Below are 24,429 nucleotides of genomic sequence, written 5' to 3'. Positions count from 1 at the left end.
CTCCACCCGGTCAATCACGAGCCATCAAAGTGTCCTCCTACCCTCTGCCTCAACAAGTTCAAGTGTGGTGGTTAGTGGAAAGTAATCCCACCGAATAAAGCCGAAGTGTGTGGGTGTGCGTGCTTCCCGCAGTCCTGAAAGGCTCCTCCTCGTGGCGGAAGCCAGGCGAGCACAGAACCTGGAACATGACTCCTGAGAGCGAGGGCGACTGAGAAACAGGACCAAGCTCGCACGTTGGGTGGAGTGAGCGGTGCACCCCGAGACAGGCAGGCAACCTTTGTGTGCTTGGCGGAGAACTCCAGCGATTTCTTTTTACATTACAGCTTTTCCCGAGCTGGCGTCGCCACTGCTTTCATCATAGAAACCCCTACGGCCGTCCCCGCCCTGTCCCCGAGAACCAGCGCCTCCTCAGACAGAGGATTCAGGCTTCTCGGTTCCCACCTCGTGGACGGTCCTCACCTCATGGACGGCAAATGCCTCATAACCACGTCCAGGGCCTGGATCGTCTCGAAGGGGACGCTGGGCAGCCGCCCCGAAAGTGCATCGTGTAATGCCTGTAAGCTCACGCAGGACACCCACTTGATGGACACCTTGAAGATGCGGTCCTTCCCTTCTCCTGGCAACGTGACCTCCAGCTCCACCTGGGAGGGGATCCAGAGCACAGTTACTCACGCTTCCCTATTAAGAAGCTACAGGGAGGTCAAGGGTGGTGGGTCAGCTTCCAGAACCCCCAGGCTAGGGAAGTTCAGCCAGTCCTTCATCCAAGCATGGGGGGGGGGGGCACACTCAGCCCCTCCTCCAGCAGCCAGTGACTGAAGCACAACAGGACTCCTTCCCACCACGGAGGTCTAGTGCTTCCCGAGCCCGATCCTGCACACGGTGGCAGCCGGGAGAGGCGAGGGGCCAAGAAGGCGTCCTGAGGCCGCACAGCAGCTGATCAGCTGGGGCCTGGGTCGGCCTCTCTGAGGAGGGCACCCCAGGAAGAGGGAAGCAGGGCGCAGGCACGAGCCTACGCTGCTCCTGGGACAGAGGAAGGGGGCGTGGGCGGCTCACTGGGGGTCCTGGGGAATTACTCTTTCTCCAGTGGGACTGAGAAAACTGCAGTGGCCCTGGGGGTTCCTGTTTTCTGGGTCCCTTAAGAGTCCAGGGGCTAGTTTTGCAGTGAATAAATCATGAACAAAAGCCTTCTCAGAACAGACATGAGGTAAAACAGAGCAAAACGCTAACAACAACCTAGATGGCTGTGCATCCTCCAATGCCTTCGACATTTCTGTCTGATTAAACTTGGCCACAATGAAACGTGGGCAGATCGCAGGCACTGAATGACGCATGTGGGCAGTGGGGACAAGCCAGGCTCTTCCCCAGGCAAACAAGCCCTGAGGCTGTTCCAAGGGCTGTCTATGCCCATCTGTGCCACAGGAAAGCGCTACGGTACCAGCATCGCCAGGTTCAAGATGGCAGAGGAAGTAGCTTCAACTACCACAAGACCCATCAGCATTTCCTGGGAAGAAATTTAAATTCTCAGAATATTTACACAATAGCACTCAATGTTTATAACAGCCCTTTCCAACAGAACTTCCTGTGATAATGGAAACAGTCTTTTCTTGAGCTGACCAGGACAGAAGCCACTGGCCACTTGTGGCCACTGAGCACTTGAAATGTGGCTGGTGAGACTGCGGAACTAAAGTTTTAGCTTCATTAACTTCTAGTAGATTTGAGTGCACACAGCCGCGTGCAGCTAGTGGCGGGTGTTCAGGACAATGGTCCAACGTGCGCCCTCTGGAGCCAACGCTTGACGAACAGCATATCCACTTCTCTCCCCGCCTCCCAGTAGGTCCTTCGCCCCTCACCATGCCCACCCACCCTGCTCCACGTGACGCCCAGACCCACCTTTACCCAGTCCCTTCACTCCACCACTGAAACATTAAATTATTATTTGGTGACTGACTAATGCATCCTGAGCGTCACACACACAGACCCCACTCAGTTGACGACTGAAGCAAGTCTGATATTTGCTGATAATACTTCCCCATGTTTATGGAACATCTATTGGTAGGGCACAGACTATATACTTTATCCTTAAACACCCAAAAATCCCAGCAAGGGAGACTTGTTCACTATGCTTTATACAAAAAACACAGACCCTCAGACTTACAGTCCAGCCCGAGGCCACACAACCGTGAAAGGGCAGACGTGGGACTGGGAGCCAGCGGGGCTGCTGTCAAAGGCCCTGCCACTCACCACGTGATGACCGGGGTGGGGGGAGGGGGGCTGAGAGGTCCTGGCACCAGCCCTGCTCATTCATTCACGCCCTCCTTCCCCCGTCTCACCCGGCAGCCTGTGCTCAGCTACTCTGCTCACTCTCCGCTCTCAGGGGCTCCCTCCCTCACGCACTTGCTACGCCCCATTCAGACATCAGCGGGGCAGCAACTAGACTGCACTGAAGCCCCCTGCACACCTGTGTCCGAGGTGTGCTCCAGCACAGGCCCACACACCAAGCCTGACGGCCCCAAAATGGAAACGGCCTGAGGTCCATCGAAGGGAGAACAGAGCAGTGAAAAAGGAACACGTTCTTCACGACGGATGGATTTCAAGCATCTAATACTGAATAAAAGTGGCAAGCCACAGAGGGACACTGCAGTATGATTCATCTCGGGGCAAAACATATGTTAAAGATGCACACACAGCTGATAAAACCAGTCAAGAAAGGGCCCATTTAACCCAGGTCATCAGGATGGTGGCCATGGGGGAGGGCGCTGGGGGAGGGCTTGAGTGTGGACTAGCAGAGACCTGCTCACACGTCAGCAGAGGGGGTAAGCACTTCCGCCTATTCAGAAATGGTGCACCAAGGACACGGCCAACAGGTGGGTGGAAACGGCACGCTAGTTTCCATCTCCCACACAGACGTGTACAGCGGGCACTTCACGCCTACCGCACACGTCTCCACCCAGCAGCGCCTGGCGTATCTAAAGAACAATTCTGTGAACAGGAGCTAATTAGACGCTTGTCAACGTCATTCTTTAAAAATGCCTCTATAATCCAACTGAGTGGGATTCAGAGGGGCGTATTTTCCTTTAGCAAAAGGTACTCCCATTTTTATTTTATTTATTTTTTTAAAACACCCTTCCTTTACTTATTTATTTCTGTAATTTATTTATTTTTGGCTGCGTTGGGTCTTCGTTGCCGTGCACAGGCTTTCTCTAGTTGCGGTGAGCAGGGGCTACTCTTCGTTGCGGTGCGCGGGCTTCTCACTGCAGTGGCTTCTCTTGTTGCGGAGCACGGGCTCTAGGCGCGCGGGCTCAGTAGTTGTGGCTTGCGGGCTCTAGAGCACAGGCTCTGTAGTTGTGGCGCACGGGCTTAGCTGCTCTGCGGCACGTGGGATCTTCCCGGACCAGGGCTCAAACCCGTGTCCCCTGCATTGGCAGGTGGATTCTTAACCACTGCACCACCACGGAAGTCCTCTATTTTTAAATAGATTCTAGACCAGCCTCCTCTTGGCCCCCATAAAAAGGGAACAGAATAAGCTCCAGGCTCTACAACATTCTCTGTCAGTCACGTCTCAAGAGGCCAACTGGTACAGGCATCTAATATCTTAGGGATGATGGAAATTTCAACAGAAATGTCACTCCAGGGCCAGGGTGGCACCGGGCTTCAGCTGTGACATGAGCCCAAGAGCAGTCCTCATGTCCGTCGGGGCTGCCGGCCACTGGACTCGCTCCGCACACCAAGACACTTCAACCTCTGAGCGTCCTGAAGCTCTTGGTCCCCACCACGCAGCATCCAAGGGCCGTGTACGGGCTCCCAGCTCTGTAACCTCTGGGGCTCCTTTGGGTCCCGTCTGTAATACGGGACAGGTGGGCGGCCCACGCGCCGCACAGATGCCTGTGCCAACCGAGGACGCCAGCAGCCCAGAAGCTGTGACACAGGAAGGCGACCACTGCCAGCTTTTGAATATGAACAGCGTTAGCAGGGACGCCACCCCAGGCTTGGAAAACGGTGAGGCAGATGTGAGAGTCAACGTGTCCAGGCAGACCACGGCCACACACTCAGTCCCTTCTGGCTGAACGTCACCAGGGCGACAGACTGGAACTGGGGCAGGAAGAGTCCCGCTTGGTGCCGCCGTGCAGCTCGAAGCAGCGCCAACACGAGCAGGGAGAGGCGTGCGCCGCCAGGGGGCAGCAGCCACGGCGCCCAGCGGGCTTTGCTCGTCCAGACGTGGCTGCCATCCGTCCCTGAGGAAGGCGTGACAGCGCGGGCAGGGCGCGCGGAGCGCAAGTCTTCTGTGACCGGCACAGCAACAGATCCCGTCAACGAGCAGCCTGTCCCCAGATGACCCGGAACAAAGCACTGGGAGACGGCCGGGAGTTCAGTGACCGCGGCAGGAGAGCGACAGGTCCAGGGAGGGGCTGCGCTGCTGAGGAAGCCGCGCTTGCCGAGCGCCTCCACCCGCCGACGGGCCAGAGCACGAGGACAAATGCCGCAGGCCCGGGCCTCCCTGGTGGTGCAGCGGCTAGAACCCGCCTGCCAATACAGGGGACACGGGTTCGAGCCCTGGTCCGGGAAGATCCCACATGCCGCGGAGCAGCTAAGCCCGGGCACCACAACTACTCAGCCTGCGCTCTAGAGCCCGCGAGCCACAACTACTGAGCCCGCAGGTCACAACTACTGAGCCCGTGCACCTAGAGCCCGTGCTCGGCAACGAGAGAAGCCACCGCCATGAGAAGCCCGCACACCACAACGAAGAGTAGCCCCCGCTCGCCGCAACTAGAGAAAGCCCGCGCGCAGCAACGAAGACCCAACGCAGCCAAAAATAAATAAATAAATAAATAAATAAATAAAATTTATTAAAAAAAAAAAATGCCACAGGTTCACTGGAGGGACCCTCAGTCCGAAGGCAGCAGGACTGCCTGAGGGGCAAACGAGGCCGAGCAGACCCTCCACCTGTGGGCTCGCCAAGGAGGGGGCCCCAAGGACGGCTCCCTGGCCCCCACCGCCTCCGCCCTCCCCTCCTGCCCCTCCTCAGACCTCCGACCCTCCAAGTGCAGAGGCCTCACCACCCCGCTCAGACTCTCCAGCCCGTCACCCCAGGTCAGCAGTCGCCAGCGGGGCACAGGCGGCCCGGCTCGCGGTCCGGGGCCCGGCGCGGGGGGAGAAGGAGCGCCGGGGACTCTGCAGGCTGGAGTGCCCTGCACGCACGGTCTGCTACCCATGCGAGTGCGCGCCTGGCCTCACGGGACGCCTCCTTCTCAGAAGGAGATGCTCACACCTTCCCTGAATAAACGCAGAGAGGCTGTAGGTCCAGGAAGCTGCAGACCCGATGGGGGAGGGCTGGAGCCAGCACCAAGGACAACAAATGACACACATTCCCATCTGCAACTCACGTCCCGTTCCTGCTGAGGAGGGTCCAGAAGTTAAGCCTCAGCCTGTGAGCAGCCCTCACAGCCTCCGCAGTCTCCTGCGCGGGGAGGCGGGGGGCCAGCCTGGCGCACCGGGTCTTCCAGCCATGGCAGGGCTGGGCTCAAGGGTGTGTGTGTGTGGGGGGGGGGTAGTAGTAGTAGTGGTAGTAGTAGTAGTAGTAGTAGTAGTAGTAGTAGTAGTAGTAGTAGTAGTAGATCACAACAGCTGTCCTCCCTGAGTAAGGGCCCGGGGCCACATTCTGTGCACAGACCTGGGCCAGAGCCACCTGCGGCCCCCGGGCAGCCACTAGCAGACACAGGGTTACTGGGACATTAAAGGATTTCTTCTCTTACTACAAAAGTGCCCATGACACAAAGAAAAGTACCGTATACAAAAGAGAGCAAACATAAAATGAAAAAAAAAAAGGATGACACTTTGCTACAAGATGTGAACATATGGAAATAGAAAAGGTTAACATCTTACATTAGCTCTCAAACGGAAGAGATTAATTTCTGCATCTCACGAATATTTGACAGAACCTTAAAGATGAGTGGAAGGAGGGGTCTGGAATCTGGAGACCCACGCTAACCAAACGCTGTGGGCCTTGGCTAGGTCCTCTCAGCTCACCTGAAAAAAGGATGAGGATGGATGGGACTCAGTTTAAGAGACACTGATGCCCACTGAGTCTTGGCAATACGTACGAAGGGCTGCTGTGGGCATCAGGGCGTCCACACGGACATGGGTCAGGACGACAGATGCGAACGCTTGGACCAGCAACAGCAGCTGTGAGCCTCTGCTAAGTGTGCGCCGTGTCCCAGGTGTCCTACGGGTGTCGCCAGGAGGGCAGCTTGGAGATGCAGACACCCCAGACCCTGAACCAGAGCCAGCGCTTCACAGAGGCCCCAGGGCTGCAGGAAGCACACTGAAGGCGGAGAAGCTTTTCTTGGGGTGTGTTCACCCATTCAGTTGTCACAAGGACCCTGGGAGGTAGTTTCTATACCATCTCCCCATTTTATAGGGGTGGCAGGTGAGGCAGCTTACCCAAGGTCCCACCACGAGTTAAGGGCGAAGCCAGGCCTCGGATCAGACTTATTATTACCCTAGAGCCCGTGTTAACGTCCACAACGATGTGTCTCAAATTTGAACACCATACACCCTCCCCACCCCTTCTGAAGGAAAAACACTCCTTAGCCCCTCCTAGTATCTAATTATAAATATGTACAGACAAAACTGTGAATAAACTCCTTATGCTTTTCTTTCTTACAGAACTTTAAACAAAAACAAATGTGCAAATTAAACACAAAACTTTGTAACTCATACATTTCAAATGCAGAGCATGTTAATTAGCAAGGGGTGACTGCTCAGCTGACAGGCACCGGGTCCTGGGGCTCCTTCAAGTTCAAAACCGTGTCAATCCCCCGCAGCCAGGCAAGGCTGGGCGGAGCGCCACTGTTATCTCCTAGAATCACCGCCAGGCCCTTCGGGGACAGAGCCCTCATCACCAGGGACAGAGCCCTTATCACCACCGGCCTGCCCTCGGCCCTAACTGCTCCTCCTATCTGAGCGTCACACTTCCCAGCCGCTGTGCTGCTGGGAGCTGAAACCACTGGCCCCACTGGCCATTCAGAACGGCGAGAGGAGCTTAGTGGTTTTAAGATCATCATTAAAATGGAAGAGCAAAGGGCTTCCCTGGTGGCGCAGTGGTTGAGAATCTGCCTGCTAATGCGGGGGACACGGGTTCGAGCCCTGGTCTGGGAAGATCCCACATGCCACGGAGCGGCTGGGCCCGTGAGCCACAATTGCTGAGCCTGCGCGTCTGGAGCCTGTGCCCCGCGACGGGAGGGGCCGCGATAGAGAAAGGCCCGCGCACCGCGATGAAGAGTGGCCCCCGCTTGCCGCAACTGGAGAAAGCCCTCGCACGAACCGAAGACCCAACACAGCCAAAAATAAATAAATAAATAAATAAATAAGAAAATCCTTTAAAAAAAAAAAAAATGCAAGAGCAAAAACACGTCTGTGGAGAACTTGCAGGTCACGGGGCAGCAGTTTCAGACCCTCTAAGCTCTGAGCTGTTTTCCCTCTCCGGGACCCTGGGGGTAAGAAGCTAATTGTGTAGGTCATTCTTGAAGGGAATCAGCTTCTACAGTCTCGTTGGGATAACTGTTAAATTACTAGTTTGGGGTTTTTTTAAAGTACGGGTAAAAATGATTTCCAAGCCGTCTTCGGTCCTCCTCTCTTATAAACAATAACCATCATCCCAGAGCAGCCCATTGGTTGAAAGATATGCCAAGAAGTAACAGCTTCTGGGCAGAAATTTCACTGCTTTTTAAATAAAACCACGGTAAGGACAAAGACAACAAGGAAAGGCGACACTTTAAAACAACCACTACTCCCAGGTTGATTAATTACCATGATCATCACTTCAGATGACTCACTGGCTATGGCTGAATGACTGCTGTGTTTCACCGCCTTTGTCCCACACACACTCACCTGTGCAAACATACTTCTCCGTAGGTCTTTACAGCCCCGCCCTGTCATCCAGGCTCCTGTCTGGTGCTGGTTTGGGACATGTGCGTGCACGTGTGTGCTTTACATTTAAAAGTTTAGTGGTTTCAAGAAGTTCTCAACGTCCTTCTCTGCACTTAGACAACTAAACCCTCTGCCACTGAAAACCGCGGCACACGGAAGGCAGTTTCTGTGGATCTCACGATGAAGCACATGACCGATTAGCGGCTCTTTCCTCCTGGGTGAAGCGATTCAGTGTGTGACAAGAGGACAACGGACTTGACTTCTCGCCCACTGCTCGATCCAACCCACCTCTGTGAGCTCACCTTATCCCTCCCAATCGGAAGGGGCATCGCCGTGTAGAGGTTCTTCCTTCCATCAAACACTGGCTTTCGGTCCCCAAAGATCTGTGCTTTAAAGTGCTGAACCATGTGCTCCACTATTTCCCTGAAACGAGACAGAATTCGAGCAAAACATCAATCAAATCAGCGAAATGGCACACAAGGACGACATTCTTCCGACACTGGTTTTTAAGCAGTTTTATAAGCCCCGTGGCTCCTTTTAATAACGTGACTTTCAACTTCCTTCTATAAGAAATCAAACTAGAACCTTCCATGGGCTTACGCTCGCTCATTTAGTGACTCAGGCCTGGGAGAACCGCCTCCCCGCCCAGCACTGTGCACGCTGCAGCCACGCAAGACGAGCTGCCACGTGTGACGTGCACACAGAGCGCCCCCCAGCCCGCCGACACCGCGGGCTGGCTCGGCCGGGGCCTCGGGCTCCTGTGGTTCGCGGTACAGCTCGCCCTGGGTACTGCTGCCCTTTCAGTCGGGGCTCCGGCACGAAGACCCCGAACGTGCAGTGGAGGTTTGCTACTGTAAGCGACGAAGATTCTGGGGCTGTCTGCTCCTCGGGCGTGAACGGGAGCGGCAGGAACCCGGCGAGCACGAAGCAGCTGTTCCGCTGTGGGGCTCCGAGGACCGAGCAGACCCGTGGCCCTACCTCGCCCCGTTTTGCCTATCTGTCCACAGCTCAGCAGAGAAACACACCGCGACGACCAGGGCCAGCTCAGCTCTCCTGCGGGCCCCGAGGCCCAGGGAAACGCCAGGCCCACCAACCACCCTCTCAGCACTTCTCTGCTCCAAGGGAGCCCCACCTGGAACATCTCTGTCAGCATGTCACGTCAACTCACCCGACTCTGATAAAGTACAGATAGGAAAAGCTGTGATGCCTGCCTGGTCCCCAAAGGTCCTCGTAAGGGAAACATGCAAAGGATTGATAGCAAACGGACTGTTAGAGGCTCAAAATCTCAGCCATTATCAGGAAACAGCAGCTCATGGGATGTGGTAAAGAGGGAGATGGATTCTGACAGCAGGGAAAGGGGAGGTGGGCAGAGGAGGGGGAAGCACATCTGAGCTCAGCCTTGTTGCCGTAAGGGTATTTCTCTGGGACACAGCCTTGGTCATCTTTCAGGACGCAAGAACCAGAAATTCATTCCATTCTTTTCCTTGAATGAGAAAAGCGGGCCTAAGAAGGGTTTGCTTATTCAAACTGGCTTTGCCCAGCTGACTTTCAACTGTGCTGGTTGCAGGAGGTGGGTCTCTGGGGATCCAGCTAATCCTGCCCCAAACGTCCACTGCCTGGGGAGTCCCTGGGACAGACGGAGCCTCTGCTTTGCTGGCTTCACCAAGAAGGCACCAGGCCTCTGATACCAACCAGGAGATCACAGCCCTAGCAGGTATAAAGCCTCAAGGACAGCTAGTGCAGCTCTGACCTCCAACCCCACCGCCCCTGACCAGTAGCCAGGGTGCAATCTCACCTGCTGCTCCACACACTACTCTGGGCCACCTTCCTCCACGCTGTCTCCAGACCACTTCCTCCCCAAGCTTCAAGGACCCCATCTTCTTGGTCAAGACTTCACGGTCAACTCAAGGTCCACATGGCTCCACTGGGGAGTCCCACCCACATTCAAAGAACAAATCAGCTAACTGAACTCAAATTTATCATGAACAGAACTAAGAGGGCACATGCCCCAGCTTATTTTATGAGGCTAGAAAAACTGTTATCTCAAAACACAACAAGGTGATCGTGGGACAATCTCACTTATAAACACAGATGCAGAACAAAATAAGAGAAAGCCCCACCCTCCACTGCTCCTCTCTCTCCCAAGATTGGAGTAGATCAGCCAAACCAATGTGGTCCTTCCTAAAGGGACCAGTAAAGTATATTACAATGAGAAATGGACTTCCCCACAGTTAAGTGTGTAGGTAATAAGGGATAGGGGACAACTAGTTCCAAGTGGCATACACAACTCTTTTATTTGGGAGTTGGAAACACCATAAGAAACAAAACAACCAACTGATATACCATATTCATGGACAGGAATATTCAATTCTGCAAACAAATTCATTCCTTCAATCCCAATGAAAATCCAGAGGGGTTAATTTTTATCTGATGGGATTTAATAAACTAATTCTAAAATGTATTTGGAAATAACAAAGGATAAAGGCTGGTAAGCACACTCTTGAAAAGGTACCTGGTGGACGTAAAAGCTACCATGACAGAGACAGCATGGTGCTGGAGGAACAGACAAGCAGAACTCAGGAAAGAATCGAGGGCCCAGAAAAAGACCCACGGACATACAGACGTTCCATTTATGACAGAAGGAGGAGAAGAGAGAGGACAGAGAATACTTCTCAATACCTTGTGCTGAGGCAACTAGGTATCTAGTATTCAAAGCAATAAATGGAGCCCACGCGACACAAAACGTTTATCTACACTAACACTTACTGCTCTCAGCTGAATTCAACTGTTGGCATGATGACTCCACTTACACACCAAACTATGGGTGGGAGTCACGTCTTACCTAGGAACATCCAGCACCTGGCAGTTTGGCACACCAGGGGCTCAGTAAATATTTGTTCAAACAAGGAGGCTGTTCAGTCATTACCTCTGGAGTCACCCTGATGGACTACGAAGCAATCCTGCTCGGGTGACTAATGGTACACAACCCTGACCACCACATGGACCAAGAGAAAGCATCCTCATTACCCACACGATGTCCCCATGCCTCGATGGCCCACTTGATCACCTTGTATCACCTTTTGCAAAACATAAGTAGGGATCATACTGCTTAACTTTTATGACCTGATAGCAACTAATTCTAAAATGTGAAGGTCTCTTCTCTCTATCAGCCCAGACTGACTCCCAGAGGCTGGCCAGTGCCTTCCTGTCATTCTCTCTCTGTTTTAACTGTGGTAAAATACAGATAACATAAAATTTGTCATCAGTCATTTTTACATGTACAGTTCAGGGGCATCAAGTACATCCACATTGTTGCACAATCATTACCACCATCCATGCCCAGAACTACTTCTTATTCCCCAAGAGAAGCTCCGTTTCCATTAAACAGTAACTCTCCCCACCCCCACACCCCCTTCCAGGCCCAAGGACTTTTTTGGACCAGATTCTCCCCAGCGACTGCTGAGAGATGTCTGAGCAGAACCACCTGGGCACATGTCATTCCTCAAGTCCCTGTGTTTAGTTCTTTCTTCATATCAAGTTTGACCACTGGAAAGCAAAGTTCCTGTACTACATCAGTTTGGCTCCCTGGACAAACACCTTTATTGAACCTAATTCTCAAGCTATGATCCTGACCTCACTCAAAAGGCAACAGCCCCCAGATGCAATCTGTACACATTCTAGAGACTCATTACGTGCTCAGTATCTTACAGAATGATCCACATATTAAAACATAGAGTGAAGATGACAATGGCAAACGTGTTGGCACCTACTTTCTGCCAGGCTGCACATGGAACAACTCATTCAGTCCTCACAGTAACCTAGGAGGTCAACACCACCTCCATTTTACACACAAGGACACAGAGGCACAAGCCACACACTGGAGAGTGTCAGTGGCCAGATGTGAAACTGCCTCGTGGTTAACAGGACATGTCTGCTAATCCAGAGAGGCTGAAATGCTCCCTGGCAGCTTGTCTGCCTTGTTACCAAAATTCTGAGAAGTTTCCTCTTTTAAAAAAATGCATTCTTGTAATTTAAAAAACCCCAACAGACAAAAGTCCAAGACCAAATGACTTCACAGATGAATTCTACCAAACATTTAAAGAAAAGTTAAACCTATTCTTTTCAAACTATTCCAGAAAATTGAAGAGGAAGGAGTGCTTTCCGAACTCATCTGATGAAGCCAGCATCACCATGATACCAAAACCAGACAAAGACATCACAAAAAAACAGAAAATTATAGGCTGATATCTGATAAACATAGATGCAAAAATCCTCAACAAAATGTAAGCAAATCAAATTCAGTAATACATTAGAAAGATCATACACCATAAAGTGGGATTTGTATCAGAGATGCAAGCATGTTTCGATATCTGCAAATCAATCAATGTGATATACCACATTAATGAACTGAAGAATAAAAATCATCATTACCTCAATAAATGCAGAAAAAGCGTTTGATAAAATTCAACATCTATTTATGATGAAAAACTCTCAACAAAGTGGGTATAGAGGAAACATACCTCAACATGACAAAGGCCATAATATGACAAACGGCCAACATCACACTCAATGGTGAACAGCTGAAAGCATTTCCTCTGAGAAGAGAAACAAGAAGACAAGGATGTCCACTCCTGCCACTTTGATACAACATAGTTTTATCTGATTGCCACAGCAATCAGATAAGAGAAAGAAATAAAAGGAATGCAAATTGGAAAGGAAGAAGTAAAACTGTCACTGTTTGCAGATGACATGACACTATATATAGAAAATCTTAATGACGCCACCAAAAACCTATTAGAACTAATACATGAATTAGGTAAAGGGGCAGGATACAAAATTAATATACAGAAATCTATTGCATTTCTATACACTAATAACGAACTATCACAAAGAGAAATTAAGGAAACAATCTCATCAAAAAGAGTAGAATACCTAGGAATAAATCTTACCAAGGAGGTAAAAGACCTGTACTCAGAAAACTATAAGACACTGATGAAAGAAACTGAAGACAACACAAACAGGTGTAAAGACACATTCATGGATTGGAAGAATTAATACTGTTAAAATGACCATACTACCCAAGGCACTCTACAGATTCCGTGTAGTCCCTATCAAAAAACCAATGGCATTTTTCAGAGAACTAGAATAAATAACTCTAAAATTTATATGAAAATGCAAAAGACCCCAAACAGTCAAACAGTCAAAACAATCTTAAGAACCAAGCTGGAGGTATCATGCGCCCTGGTTTCTAACTATACTACAAAGCTACAGTAATCAAAACAGTATGGTACTGGCACAAAAACAGACACATATCAGTGGACCAGAATACAGCCCAGAAGTAAACCCAACTTACATGATCAATTGATCTATGACAAGGGAGGCAAGAATATACAGTGGGGAAAAGACAGCCTCTTCAATAAACGGTGTTAGGAAAACTGGACAGCTACATGTAAAATAATCAAATTGGACTACTTTTTTTTTACAAGAATACACTCAAAATGGATTAAAAACTTATATTTAAGACCTGAAACCATAAAACTCCCAGAAGAAAACATAGGCAATATGCTCTTTGACATCATCTTAGCAGTATTTTTTTGGATCTGTCTCCTTAAGCAAGGGAAGCAAAAGCAAAAATAAACAAATGGGACTACTTTCAACTAAAAAACTTTTCACAGCAAAGGAAATTATCAACAAAATGAAAAGGCCACCTACTGAACAGGAGAAGATATTTGCAAACAATATATCTGATAAGGGGTTAACATCCAAAATATACAAAGAACTCATATAACTCAACATCAAAAAACCAAACAACCTGATTAAAAATAGGCAGAGGACCTGAGTAGACATTTTTCCAAAGAAGGTATACAGATGGCCAGACACATGAATAGATGCTCAACATCACTAATCATCAGGGAAATGCAAAACAAAAAAATGAGATGTGGAAAAAAAGGGAACCCTTGTGCCCTGCTGAGGGGAATGTAAATTGGTGCAGCCACTATGGAAAACAGTATGGAGGTTCCTCAAAAAGTTAAAAACTACCATACAATCTAACAATTCCACTTCTGGATATTTTTCTGAAGAAAACAAAAACACTAATTAGATAAACAATATAAAAAATACATGCACCCCTATGTTAATGGTGGCATTATTTACAATAGCCAAGATATGGAAGCAAACTAAGTGTTAAGTGTCCACTAATAGATGAATGGATAAAGATGTAGTGTGTGTGTGTGTGTATGTGTGTGTGTATATATATACATACACACATACACACACACACACACATACACACACACACACACACATTGGAGTATTACTCAACCATAAGAATGAACAAAATCTTGCCATTTTCAACAACATGGATGGACCTAGAAGGTATTATGCTAAGTGAAAGAAGTCAGACAAAGACAAATACTGTATGATTTCACTTAACAAGCGAAAAAACATAACAAAACAGAAAGAGACTCATAGGCATAGAGAACAAACAGGTGGTTGCAGGGGGGGATGAGTGAAATAGGTGAGGGAGATTGAGAGGTATACAAACTTCCAGTTATAAAATAAATAAATCACTAAACATTTTTTAATGTATTCTTTTGGTAATTTCTAATTACACAGATTTTTTCATTAATACATTCTCACTGTAAATTTCAAACATGGATAATGCTCCAAGTCCGCCTAGACCACCTCTTTACTTCAATTCTCTTCTCAGAAGCAACCTTATTATTTTTAAACCTATGCACTTATAAATACATAGGTACATAAAAAAAATACAGTGTATTATTTTTTTAAACACACATGGTTCTGGAGCTTGCTGTTTTCCCTGGATGTGTGTTTAACACCTTTCCTTGTCACTATATACAAAGTGGCATCAAGTCTAGAAATAGAAATGTTATTGTATCATGCACTGTAATGTAATATTAACAAACCACACAGTTGTCTATGTTTCCAGACGTGGTATTCATACTGTGAAACTCCATTTCATTGCTGTCCATCGTTTCACAGTACTCCACAGTATGTTTACTTAACCATCCCCATTGGTTGACACAGAAATGACTGCTTTTCTCTCTCGCTTTTTGCCATCACAATATTAGACATCCTTGTACATATCTCTCTTTGGGATAAACACTTAGAAGTAGAACTGGTGGGTCAAAGGTATATGGGGTATCATTTTTATTTACATATATACACAAAACCACCTTCTGAAAAGCCTGGACCGATGTACATTTCCTCCAGCGGCCAGCGCCCGTAAGCAGCAGGCTGCAAGTGACACAGTCATGCTGCCCTGCCCTGCTCTTCCCAAGCACAGCGTGAGCACTTGTGCAGTGCTCTCCTAGGGCCACTCGACAGAGCGCAGGAGGAACAAGAGGGAAAGTGCAGACAAAAGGTGAGGAGCACACCTTCTGCCTTCCAGTAGCCCATCCCGCGCTTCCGAGCACGGCACCGCTAATTCTGACCCACTGGCAAGGTTTCCTAGCGCTGGCCGTCAGGCCCGCACGGCCTAGACCAGCTCTGGGCACTGGCTGTGGTGTGTGACCAACTGCAGCCACGATGACACTGGAGGCATCCTGAGAAGAGGGGCCTTGCCTTATACTGAACCCCTCCCACAGAAGCCACTCAGAATGGCAATCGAGACTAAGGGCACACGGGGCTGGGATTCACAATGACTCATCAGAACGTGTGCAGATGGCATTTTTCTCTCAGTCTTGCACGAAGCCTCAGGGTTGAATTTATTAAATATCTACCATGTGCCCTGCACAAAGTTTGGGGAACTCAGAATTAAGACACCGCTTTAACAGAGGCTGCAGTGTGGAAGCAGATGGGGCGTCGAGGACTATCTGGACAGCGTCAGTGCCAGGGGACAGTCGGCGGCAGGAGCTGCCTGCTCCTCCGCCTCCCCTTCCACTCCGCGTCCCCTCTTCCAGCACCGCCCCGATACTGTCAGTCGCTGCTCTGACTCTCTCTTCCCAACTAGGGGCAGGAACCATGCCTACCTTGTCCCCCACCGTACGCCCGCCGGCACAGTGCCTACCACACAGCGGAGGTTTCGTAAATGTCGGCCGGTTGGTAGCATGGTTGCCGAGAGGGACTAAGTCAAGGTTTTAGCACGTGGGTTTTGCTAGCACAAAAACTTTACTTCCAACATTCTTCTAAGCTATGATGAATGATTACAATCTTGACATTGGACCTTAGGCCAAAGTCCATCAGAATTAATAGTAAAAAGAAGAACCCTGAAGGTTCACACATTTAACTGCGCAGCAACTCTCAGGCTGGCTCAACACCCAGGGGAGCAGCATGGCATGCCAGTATGCGGGCTGGCCTTGCCACAAAATGCAGCTCAACACCCTTAAATATTTAAGGGCTGTTGTTTTTCTTTATATGATGTTCAGCTTGGTGTTGGCTAACCTTGGTTTTCTTTCTAGAAATATGGAAATTTAGTTAAAGTGGGATGAAGTCTTTTCCCATGAATGTGTCTGCTTACCTCATTACGGCTTAGGCTTCTCGCTCTATTTCCCTCTCTCAAACAATTCCTTTGCCTACCTATGCTACTTTACTTTCTTGGAAAGGTTTAAATATAGTATAAAATTAGCCTGGCACTTTAGGTAACTTGAAGATAACTTACTCTTCTGGCTGCCTTTCCATGCCCCCCCCCCACCTTTTAATATACATACCCTTGCAGATTTTGTAACAACCAAATAAAATTCTAGCAATAAATTGAAAAAAAAATGCAGCTCAAGACCCATCTTTGCTGCTTTCTGTTTCACGAGGCAATTTCTAAACACTGGGTAACTCTAGAACCTTGCAGTCATAACTACAACAGGACTGTGGGAATACGGTCAGGTAAAAACATCGTATTTTAGTCACCATCCGCCTTCTTCTGTTGCCAGATGACAAAGCCTTAGTCATGCCTATTTTCATACAAGAAAGCTTCTTGTACACTGTGGTCGATGGCATAATAAGAGCCCACTGCCACCATGCCAATCAAAAGCCCAGAAAATGTGCTTTTTCATGCCTTCATTCCAGCTCTAAGAGTATATCCAAATCAGATTCTCACAGGATTTTGTCCCAAGGAAACTCAAAATCAAACAAGCCCATTCACTGAGCGTCTCAGAGCATATAAGGCATATTAAAAGATCTCAGAAGACCTTTAGTAAATAAAAGCTGTTTCAACCAGTTGTGCCCAAAGTTTTGGTTCACAAACACATTTTTTAGTAAGCACATATTTAAAGGACCTCATATAACTGTCAAGTATTGTTTCTTTGGAGACATGTCTTTTGGGGATAAATACTCAGAAGTAGAATTGGTGGGTCAAAGGGTATATACTATTTTTATTTTAACATATATACCAAGCCACCTTCTAAAAAGTCTGGACCATTGTATATTGGCCACACTGAGTGAATCCAACTGTTTAGTTTTACAAATAAGGGAAATGAACCCCCAAACATTCTTTCTCATACAAAGATTGTGATCAGGAAAAAATTTACAGCAAAGAGCACTTCATAGGGCACCAGCACAAACTGGGTGACCAATCTGACTTATTATCAAACTGCAACTCAGAATTCTGTTTCTGACCATGACAAAGGAAGTAGACTTCTCCTCCTGCCCTAAAAAAACTAAAGAAACTAGAGAAAACCCGAGAGTTGTTTTTGACATTGGAAAACAGGCAGCTTAGGACTGTGACCACCGAGGGAAGGAGAACAGACATTCACTCCACTGGGAACACTTTCCAAATCACAAAATGGGGAAGGCGCGTGAGAGAGCAGCAGTCTTGCTGTGCTGCAGAGACGGGGGCAGGAGAGGTAGGAATTTGTGGGGGAGGGTACCAGAGAAGATAGCAAAAGCCAGACTCCCTCAACGTGACATACATAATGTTCAACAGACAAAAAATTCACTATGCATGTGAATAAGCAAGGGAAGGTGACATGTAATCTAAGGGAAAACCTGCCAATAGAAACAGACCCTGAAATGACCCATCTGCTGTAATTAGCAGACACGGGCTGCTACCATAAATATGCTATTACTATAAATACATTCAAAGTCATCAAGAAAAAAGATGGCAGCTATGAATGAACAGATGAGAAATCTCAGCAGAAATGTAAACTATGAAAAAGAACCAAATGCAAATTCTAGAAAAAGTACAATACATAAATGAAAAAAAAGTTTGGATGGTTACCACAGAATATTGGATATTACCAAAAAAGGTCGGAGGAGGGGGGAGATAAAGTGATCTTAAAGGGAGATGAATAAAGATTACCCAAACTGAGAAAAGAGGGAGAACAATTTTTTTTAAAAATCACAATCACAAGACAATATCAAATGGTCTAACATACACATAACTGCAATCCTGGAAGTAGAGGAGGGAATGGGACAGGAAAAAAATTTAAAGAAATGACTGCCAGTATGTCACCCAAATAACATGAAAGATATAAACATTAAGGATCCCAAGAAGGAAAAATACAAAGAAAACCCCACCTAAGCATATCACAGTCAAACTGCTAAAAAGCAAAATTAACTAGAAAGTATTTGAAAGAAAAAAGACAGATACGGGAGAACTACAAACAACAACAACAACAAACAGATTTCATCAGAAACAATGAGGATTAAAAGACGATGTAATAACATCTTTAAGGTGCTAGGGAAAAAACTGTCAATTTAAAATACTACATCCAGCAAAAATCTTTCAAAAATGAGGAGAAAATAAACATATTTGCAGATTTTAAAAAATGGTGGGAGAATTCATCACTGGCAGGTTTGTACAATGAGAAAGGATAAAAGATATTCTTCAGGCTGAGGGGGAAATGATGCCAGGTATAAACACTGATCAACAGAAAGAAATAAAGAGAACGAGATATGGTTAATATGTGGGTAAACAGACTATTTTCTTTTCTTAATTTCTTTAAAATAACAACATTGTACCATGGGGTTTATAACATATGTAGGAGTAAAACACATGACAACAGTAGCAAAAGGAATTATACTAAAACTATAATTGTTCAAAAAAAAAAATTGACAAGTGTTTTTGTAACCTTCAGGAAGTCAAATGTTTCTTAGAACACACAATATAATAACCACTTTCAGGGACTTCCCTGCTGGCGCAGTGGTTAAGAATCCGCCTGCCAATGCAGGGGATACAGGTTCGGGCCCTGGTCCGGGAAGATCCCACGTGCGGTGGAGCAACTAAGCCCGCGTGCCACAAATACTGAGCCTGCGATCTAGAGCCCGCGAGCCATAACTCCTGAAGCCCACGTGCCACAACTACCCGAAGCCCACGTGCCTACAGCCCGTGCTCCGAAACAAGAGAAGCCACCGCAACGAGAAGCCCGCGCACAGCAAGGAAGAGTAGGCCCCTCTCGCCGCAACTAGAAAAAGCCCACACACAGCAACAAAGACCCAATGCAGCCAAAAATAAATAAACAAACAAACAAACAAATTACAAAGAAGAGAGAAAGTCAAACAACTCATTGGGAAAAAAAAAAAAGGAAATAATGCATGAAAAGGTGCTCAACTCATTAGTTAGCAAGAAATGAAAATTAAACCACAATAAGAAACCATTACACACTCACCGAAATAGCAAAAATCAAAAAGACTAACCACACCAAGTGCTGACAAGGATGTGGAGCAGCGGGAACTCTCGCTGCCAATGGGAGCGTGAGACGGTACAGGCACGTTGGAAAACTACTTGGCAGTGTCTCATACAGCTAAACCTACTCTACCCTTTGATCCATTCCCAGGTATTTATCTAAGAGAATTGAAAACGCGTGTTCACAAAAGACTTGAACAAGCAGTTCACAGCAGCTTCATTCATAACAGCAAAGCCCAGAGCGCCTAAGCACCTAATGAGAGGATGAGTAAATGAACCATGAAATAACTGTATCGTAACACATTCCTCTGCAACAAAAATGAGAAGCTATTAACACACACAATGGTACAGGTCAAGCTCAAAAACATGCTGAGAGAAGCAGGATGAAGGGGCAGCTCTCAGCTCTCGTGGACCGTGGGCCGTGCGACTCCATTTACACAGGCGGGAAACGAGCCTCCGGGACGGATCCCAGCACTGCTGGTGGGGGGCGGGGCACTGGCAACTTTCGGGGGCGATGGGCGTGGCTAAACATTCGTCAAAACTCACCGAGCGGCACACTTACAATGTGTATTTCATTGTATCTCAATACAAGAACACTTAAAAAAAAAAAAAATGCAACAGAAGCTTCCTGGGGGGAAAAGGTCAGAAGGATCTGCTGAGAATCGAAGGGTTGATTCGTTTTAAAATAAAGGACAAAACAGAATACCTGTTAACTCTTCTTGGGCATTTCTCTGGCTTGATATCCAACTCATAATGATAGATGTCAATTTTTGGAATGTCCATTTCAAAGAAGTTGGCCTGTAACTTGATCGTTCTCCCGGAGGTCCCGAAGTCGGGTCTGGGTGGAGGCTTGAAGGCATACCCTTGGACGGGTGGCGGTGGTGGTGGAGGAGGGGCAAGCACTGGAAATGGCAAAGAGAACGCCTGTTACCCAGGGACCACGCTGAGAGGGGCCTGGCGCCTGCCCCGTGCACGCTGCCCTCCCCACCTCTCTGGACCCCGCCATCACAGGCCCCGCTGGCACTGCCATTCTCTCCTTCCCCCCTGCTCCTCCTCCCCTTGAAACTCACCCCCCACCCCGCCCGGGGCCACCTCATCACAGAGCCCCCCCAGTGCCAGGCTCAAGGTCCCCCAGAGCGCGGCCCTCCTCGGCCACTTGGCCTCGACACTGCACCTTGCCCTCCTTGCTCAGACTCTTCCCTCCCTGGTCCCCCCTCGCTCGGCTTCTCTCCACCGGCCCTCTTCACTTCTACTGACAGGCTCACAGTTCCAGCCCTGCACCCACAGTTCAAAGTCCTTCCCCCAGGCCTGCGCCTCCATCGATGAGGCTGCGGTCTACTCCACTGTCAAGACCCTTCCCACACATTTTTCACGGCCAATTGCTCAACGACGCTCACCACTTTACCCGCTTTTCTCTCTAACGCCTCTTTTCCTATCCATCTCTCTCCGCCTCAGCTCGGGTTCCCATTTCATCCTAGTGGGGCCTCGGCTTCCAGGCCCCTCACCCACTTTCCACACATTCTGATCTCATCCCGGCCAGATACCTTGGTGGCCCCCCAGCACGCAGCCCCGACATTTAGGCACTCACGTCTCGGCCTTATCTTCTGCAGCTCTAAGGACCCTCCCCACCAAGAACCAGCCTCACACCTCAGAGCCCTGCACATGCCAGCTCCCGCCCAAGAATCCCGAAGAACCCATTCACTCCTGTAGCCCTCGTGTGTCCAGCTCACTTTGCTCGCGTTTCCAGCACGAGGCTGCCACGCCGTGCGCTGTCCTCACGCTTGGCCCTCCGCCTGGCGAGCTGGACCACGAGCAGCTTGCGGGTCAAGGTCTGCGGGAGCGCCTGACGCTCAGGAGCCAGCCTATCCGTTCACATGTGGGAAAGCCCAAGCTCACACAGGCAAAGGAAGGTTGCCAAAGTCGCCCACCAAGTGTCCTCTGCCACGGACCACCGAAGCCACGAAGGAAGGTGTTTGCAACATCAAGAGTCAAGAACGCCGAGCCTCCCAACACCGACACTCACACCCAGACCTTGGCACTGCGCCCCTGAGAACCACGTCCTACACCACAGCCCCCCTTCCAGGGACTTCCGACGGCTGTACTTGGGTCAACGTGGTACTCAACTACCCCTGCCATCTCTCTCCTGGAAGCCAAGACTCAACACCCCCTTCTCTGCAAAACGCCAAGATCACCTTTCCACAAAGGAGTCTCAACAGTAAGCCAATTCGTTACTTAAAAATGCTTTATGATACCTCTTTGGTTACCATACTTGCCATGCACACTTCTGTTCTCTTTCTTTGCGTGTGAGAGATTAAAGATGGGGCAGTGTGATCGTCAGCAAACGAGACAAAGGCAAAGGGGTAAGACTCATACGGAATTAAAGGGACCAAGATCGCCATGACAGTGTCCCTCCTCCGTGACTCGTAAATCCATTAACTTAATCGAGGAGTGCTTTTCTCCCCCCACAGACCGTTAAAAAAAACAAAAACAAAACAAAACAAAAAAACACTTCTTCCCAACTCGAATTTTCAGTAATTCCATTAATAAAATTCAAAATCGTTTTAGGAAAAAAAACAATGAAAAAAATTTCCGATTAACAGTGTACCTTTAATTTTCGCTCAAATATCTTTGTTTCAAAAAAGTTCTCATTTAAAAAAAAATTTCATGTACTGCAATCCCTACTGACACTCACTGGAAACAAAAGTACTCTACAAAAAAATAATAGAAGCTGTTCTTACTGTATTTCTGACATAGAAAAACTCAGGGAGTCTTTGAATTACTTGTTTTATACTTTGGTTTCTTTCAATGAGAAAAGGTTATTTTTTAGGTTATAACCTTTTAGGTTATAACCTTTTAGGTTAATAACCTTTTAGAAAAGGTTATGAGACCTTTTCTATGAGAAAAGGTCTAAAGCTTATTAATCTCACTGAGCTAAACCATCTGGAGACCTTCGGGTCTCTGTCCACTAAGCTACCGTGACTTCGTAGACGACACATTCACGGCCTTGCAGAGCAGCCCATCCCTTCAGCAAGCCGCCTGGGTGCCCCTTACGTGCTGGGTAGAGTGCCAGAGACCAAAGATACAGAACTAAACAGAGTTCTCAAGCAGCTCACACATCACCTCCCAGGAGAGTGTCTGAGTGCAGGACATCCAGTGGATTAGTGTGTTTACTTCTCCAAAGTCAGCAGGTCACACGGGGTCCTCGCACTGAGGGTCCTGACCACGCCAAGGAGGGGACACCGCTTGCTCCCTGGGGACAGATGCAGATTCTCTGCACTCAGCACTGAGTGCCCACTGACACGAGGTCTCTGTCCTCAGATGGACTCCCACCCGGCAAGAGGAATCTTGTGAATGTAGAGTTAAGGTTAAACCTTTGTGTCCCAAGAACTGTCCAGCCACAGAGCCACAGAAATCCGGCCCCCAGGGCAACTTGAGGAACCGGAGCACGATCCACATTGAAGGGAGTCCCAGCTCACAAAGTGCTTTCCCAGTTTCCTTTCTTGCAGCTGATTTACAATATCATGTAAGTTTCACGTGTACAGCACAGTGATTCCGTTTTATACATACAGATATACATTATACATATACACACATATTTACACACATGTATAATCTTTTTCAGAATCTTTTCCCTTGTAGGTTATTATATAATACCGAGTATAGTTCCCTGTGCTATACAGTAGGCCCCTTCTGGTTCACGTTCCCTAATTGTGCCTCACAGCTATGGAGCAAAGGGGTCGCCTGTGAACCGTGAAGCTGGCCAAGGCCCAGAGAGCAACACAGCGGGCGTGCCCACTCCATCCCACTCCCCAGGCTGCCCCCGCCCCCTGCCCCCGCCCGCCGGCCTTACCTACCTCTCAGCAAGGCAGGGTCAGGCCTGGGGCCCACCTCTCAGGCTGAGCCTACGCCTCCTATACCCCCAACACCCACCACTTGGACACGATAAGCCGCGGGAAACAAGGAGAACAGTTCACCAGTTTGCGTCACTAACCTGTATTAATAAAAGCAATGGGGGAAATGCAATGGTAAATTATTCATAAAATATATAATTTCATAAGATATTTCTTCCTTGCTTCTAGCTTTTAATAATGAAAATACTGACAGTTCATGGGGAGGCGTATGGAATATAAAGTCACAAGTTAAAGCCCTCTAAGCAGAGGGAACAGGGTGAGGACCTGTGTGTTTGTGTTTTTTTTAAATATAAATTTATTGATTGATTGATTTAGGTTGCACTGGGTCTTACTTGCTGCGCGCGGGCTTTCTCTAGTTGCGTTGAGCGGGGGCTACTCTTTGTTGCGGTGCATGGGCTTCTCTTGTTGCAGAGCACAGGCTATTGGCATGCGGGCTCAGTAGTTGTGGCTCGCGGGCTCCAGAGCGCAGGCTCAGAAGTTGTGGCACATGGGCTTAGTTGCTCCGCGGCATGTGGGATCTTCCTGGACCAGGGCTCGAACCCGTGTCCCCTGTATTGGCAGGCAGATTCTTAACCACTGCACCACCAGGGAAGCCCAGGACCTGTGTTTCATACCTTCGGGAAGGAAACTCTCCCACCGAGGGACATGAAAACTGTGCCGGGCCTCAGTCCTGAGACACCTTGGATCTATTTTTCGGATGCGTAGGGAGTCCCAAGTTTAAACTGCCGAAACAAGCAGGAAGATCCACAAACAAAGCTCCGGAGAGGACGCAGCAGAGCAGTGGAAGGACAGAGCTCCGCCCGCGCTGGGGAAGGGACGCGGGACACAGGGGATTGGGAGGAGGTGTCAGCTCCTGGCCCCGAGGCCAAAAGGAGGGACGAATGGGCACACACGCGTGTGACACGGGGAACCGAAAATCCAGCCCAGCGTCACCTAGAGGTGAGCTCTCCAGGCGCTCCCCTCGCACGGCCCGCGGCCCTTCTCACTGCAGCAGGAATGGGGGCTGCCACGCAC

General features: G+C 48.7%; 1 protein-coding gene across 7 annotated transcripts in view; it reads right to left on the bottom strand.

Annotated features, from left to right (window-relative positions):
• The window catches only part of AGO2 (argonaute RISC catalytic component 2), a 110,349-nt gene that overhangs the window by 37,206 nt on the left and 48,714 nt on the right, over positions 1-24,429 (bottom strand). For all 7 annotated transcript variants that reach the window (XM_057532433.1, XM_057532438.1, XM_057532436.1 and 4 more), the window contains 3 exons: positions 20,211-20,406; positions 8,229-8,349; positions 460-641 (listed from right to left, as the gene is read on the bottom strand). In XM_057532433.1, the coding sequence (XP_057388416.1) occupies positions 460-641; positions 8,229-8,349; positions 20,211-20,406 (499 nt within the window). The remainder of the gene's footprint in view (positions 1-459; positions 642-8,228; positions 8,350-20,210; positions 20,407-24,429) is intronic.

This window comes from Balaenoptera acutorostrata, chromosome 17 (genome assembly GCF_949987535.1).
Source record: "Balaenoptera acutorostrata chromosome 17, mBalAcu1.1, whole genome shotgun sequence".
NCBI lineage: Eukaryota > Metazoa > Chordata > Mammalia > Artiodactyla > Balaenopteridae > Balaenoptera > Balaenoptera acutorostrata.
Note: the sequence above shows the minus strand (reverse complement) of the source record. Positions and strands in the feature narration are given on the sequence as shown.